Source organism: Crocuta crocuta, unplaced genomic scaffold (genome assembly GCF_008692635.1).
Source record: "Crocuta crocuta isolate KB4526 unplaced genomic scaffold, BGI_CrCroc_1.0 scaffold149, whole genome shotgun sequence".
Lineage (NCBI taxonomy): Eukaryota > Metazoa > Chordata > Mammalia > Carnivora > Hyaenidae > Crocuta > Crocuta crocuta.
In genome coordinates, this window is record NW_027551561.1 from 652,259 (window position 1) to 655,750 (window position 3,492).

The following is a 3,492-nucleotide window of genomic DNA, read 5'->3' on the forward strand; positions in this document are numbered from 1 at the left end:
GAAGGGTCAGAGAGAGAGGGAGACACAGAATCTGAAGCAGGTTCCAGGCTCTGAGCTGGCAGTCAGCACAGAGCCCGACGCGGGGCTCGAACCCACGAACCGTGAGATTATGACCTAAGCGAAAGTCGGACGCTTAACCAACTAAGCCACCCAGGCGCCCCAAGACTAACAAACTTTCTAACACAGAGAAATTCGGTCCACTGACAAACAGGGATTTTCCCCACAATGTATTGGCTATCTAGGCATTTAGTAAACCCAAGTATAGACACAGAAGCCACAAAAGTAAAAAATCTTGGTTTAAGAACACCATTACATACAGTAAATTCACTAATAATGCTGGATTCCTCTTCCCTTTCTGTTGAAGGATCCATGAGAGGAGACAACCAGTCCTTTACCCTTGGTTTTATTCTCCTGGGACTTACTGGTCAGCAGCAACAGGAAGACTTCTTCTTCATCCTCTTCCTGTTCATTTACCCCATCACAGTGACTGGAAACCTGCTCATCATCTTGGCCATTCACTCTGACATTCGCCTTCACAACCCCATGTATTTTTTCCTTGCCAATCTCTCCTTTGTTGACATCTTATTCTCCTCTGTAACCATCCCCAAGATGTTAGCCAACCATCTCTTGCACAGCAAAGCCATCTCCTTTGGGGGATGTCTAACACAGATGTATTTCATGATTGACATGGCTAACACAGATAGCTATATCCTGGCTGCGATGGCATATGATCGTGCTGTGGCCATCAGCCACCCACTTCATTACACAACAATTATGAGCCCACGGACTTGTGTCCTTCTAGTTGTTGGGTCTTGGGTGGTTGGAAACGCCAATGCCCTCCCCCACACTCTACTCACAGCTAGTCTGTCTTTCTGTGGCAACCAGGAAGTAGCCAACTTCTACTGTGACATTGCCTCTTTACTCAAGCTGTCCTGTTCTGACATCCGCTTTAATGTGAAGATGATGTACCTAGGGGTTGGTATTTTCTCTGTGCCATTACTATGCATCGTCATGTCTTACATCCGGGTCTTTTCCACAGTCTTACGCGTTCCATCCACCAAGGGTGTGCTCAGAGCCTTCTCCACCTGTGGCTCCCACCTCACAGTTGTTTCTCTGTATTATGGGACAGTCATGGGCATGTATTTCCGCCCTCTGACTAGTTATGGCTTAAAGGACGCAGTGGTCACTGTGATGTACATTGCAGTGACCCCAATGTTAAATCCTTTCATCTACAGTCTGAGAAACAGAGACATGAAGGCTGCCCTAGGAAAACTCTTCCGCAAAAGAGTCTCCTCATAACCAATGCGAGGTCATATGGAAGAATGCAGTCATCCATTAGGCTGCACTTGAAAATCCAGCCCCAATGTCCTCCCCTCCCAAAAAGCCACCTTCTTCTCCCAGGGCAAGTCCACTCAAGTCTGTAGGCTTCTGTTTGATCATGTCAGGTTCCAAAGGTGTCAGCAATATGTGGCTTCACCCTTTCAGATATGGAGTATAATTGAGGTACAGTCAATATAATCTTTTGAATATCATTTTTTGTTATGAGTCTCTTTCTAGGTGTTTATGTAATATTGAATTCCCTCATTACACAACCCCATTTATTCATTCCCTTATCCTCAACTATTGCACCTTGTCTCCATCCATAACCTGCCATGTCCACCTTTGGAAAGGACGTTAAGTAAGGCCCTGCACTAGTCGATTTTGTAGGCAGCAATACTGGTCTAGCAATCCCTCCCCATCAGTCCACTTTATTCAGATACGGCAAAGTTACATACATTACAGAACTAATGTACTATCCTGAGCACTAGGCAACCAACTTTGCCAGATTGGATCAAAGTACAATCCATCCTATCAGGTTCCCAGGGATTCTGACTTAAAATTAAAAACAGGGGCATCTGGGTGGCTCAGTTGGTTGAGCGTCTGACTTCCACTTGGGTCATAATCTCATGATTTGTGAGATTGAGCCCCATGTTTGACTCTGCGCTAACAATGTGGAGACTGCTTTGGATGGTCTGTCTCCCCCTCTCTCTCTGTCCCTCCCTTGCTCATGTGCTCTCTAAATAAATAAATATCTTTTCAAAAACATAGTTACAGTGTCTTGCATAGGAATCATCCCTGCACCCAGCCCTTGTAGATGTACCCTGGTTCTGTGACTACTGCATCAAATAGGGTGAAAAAGTCAAGGTAATATGGAAAGAGAATAATCCTTATACCAGTGGCAAGAATTGGACAGTCATAGAACATCTTTCCTCACCTCCTGTTCCCCAGATCCACTAGAGAAACAATGGGGAACTGCTGTAGCCTACTCATGTTCATGTTGAGTGTGAGCACACACTTGTGAATGCACATAAACCAGCCCTTCATACATTTCTCTTTGCCCATTTTAGACAACCAATGTTTATTGCCAGTTCCAATTTTCTATCAAGCTAGTACTCTAAGGAGGATACCTTTCTGCCTATCGTTGGACATTATGGTCTGTAAAATGTGCTACTTGCTATGAAGAAATGATGAACACCCACCCCAAATGGTGTAATAGCTTCTGTTCCAGTTTTTTTACAGCACTCTAAACTTTTGCATCTACCACGAGGTAAGGAAAGCCTGGTCTAGGGTCAGTGTCTCCTTCCACTAGGACCCAATTCTTGACCCCCAGGGCTACCGATATCAGTTGTCCTTGCCAACTGCAGTCAGGGCCTTGCCCACAGGGAGTCTGCTATGCAGCCATCTGCAGTTTCTATCTCTTTTGCTGGCAGACAGAACAGCTCTTATTGGCATTTTATGCCCCACAGGATGCAAGAGAAATAGGTCTAGGTTCAGGCCACCTCTGCCTTATTGCAGGACCACACATCCACCCATTTCACATTCACCCAGGTGGCCACTTCAAGTGAGCACTTTAGGATATCAGCTTGTCCATTCCATCCTTCCAAAGCTGGAAGTGAGTTCTTTTGATGGGCTTCAACATGTCATACTTTAATGAGTCCCTCAGATTCTCACACTGATTACTACAGTGCTATGCCTGATATGAACATCTTTTTAATAGTACAGCTTTCCATTGTCCTTCTGCTGGACCCTATATCTAGGCATTGGCCACCACCCATGAGTCAGTAAAAGCCTAAACACAGGGGCTTTTAGAACTGTTCAATCAGTGTCATATTCCAAACCCACAGCCACTGCAAATATTTAACCTCTAGCCATATGTAGCTATAGAACTCTTGAAATGTGCTAGTCTAAATCGAAATGTGTTGTGAATGTAAATTACACTTGATTTTGAAGATGGCAAAATATTAATAATATTTTTAAATATTGATTACATGTGTTGAAATGACAATAATTTTGATATATTGGGTTGAATTAAATATATTATCAAAATTATTTTCACCTGTTTCTTTTTTCTTTTTTATCCAGCTTTATTGCTCATCTTTTCAAGAAAAAAAAAGTCTTATTTTTACTGGTCTTCTTCTTTTTTATCTCTACTTCATTTATTTCTGCTCTGAT

At 43.3% G+C, this 3,492-nt stretch overlaps 1 protein-coding gene across 1 annotated transcript; it reads left to right on the forward strand.

The window, feature by feature from the left end:
• Positions 1 to 369: 369 nt before the first annotated feature.
• LOC144219697 (olfactory receptor 1A1-like) lies at positions 370 to 1,346 on the forward strand. The gene has a single exon (XM_077749789.1). The coding sequence runs from the start codon at positions 370 to 372 to the stop codon at positions 1,297 to 1,299; it is 930 nt and encodes a 309-aa protein (XP_077605915.1). The 3' UTR covers positions 1,300 to 1,346.
• The last annotated feature ends 2,146 nt before the right edge of the window (positions 1,347 to 3,492 follow it).

What these genes read in the sequence shown, in the direction of transcription:
- LOC144219697 (XM_077749789.1), top strand. Translation starts at nt 370, where the DNA reads ATGAGAGGAGACAACCAGTCCTTTACCCTTGGTTTTATTCTCCTGGGA.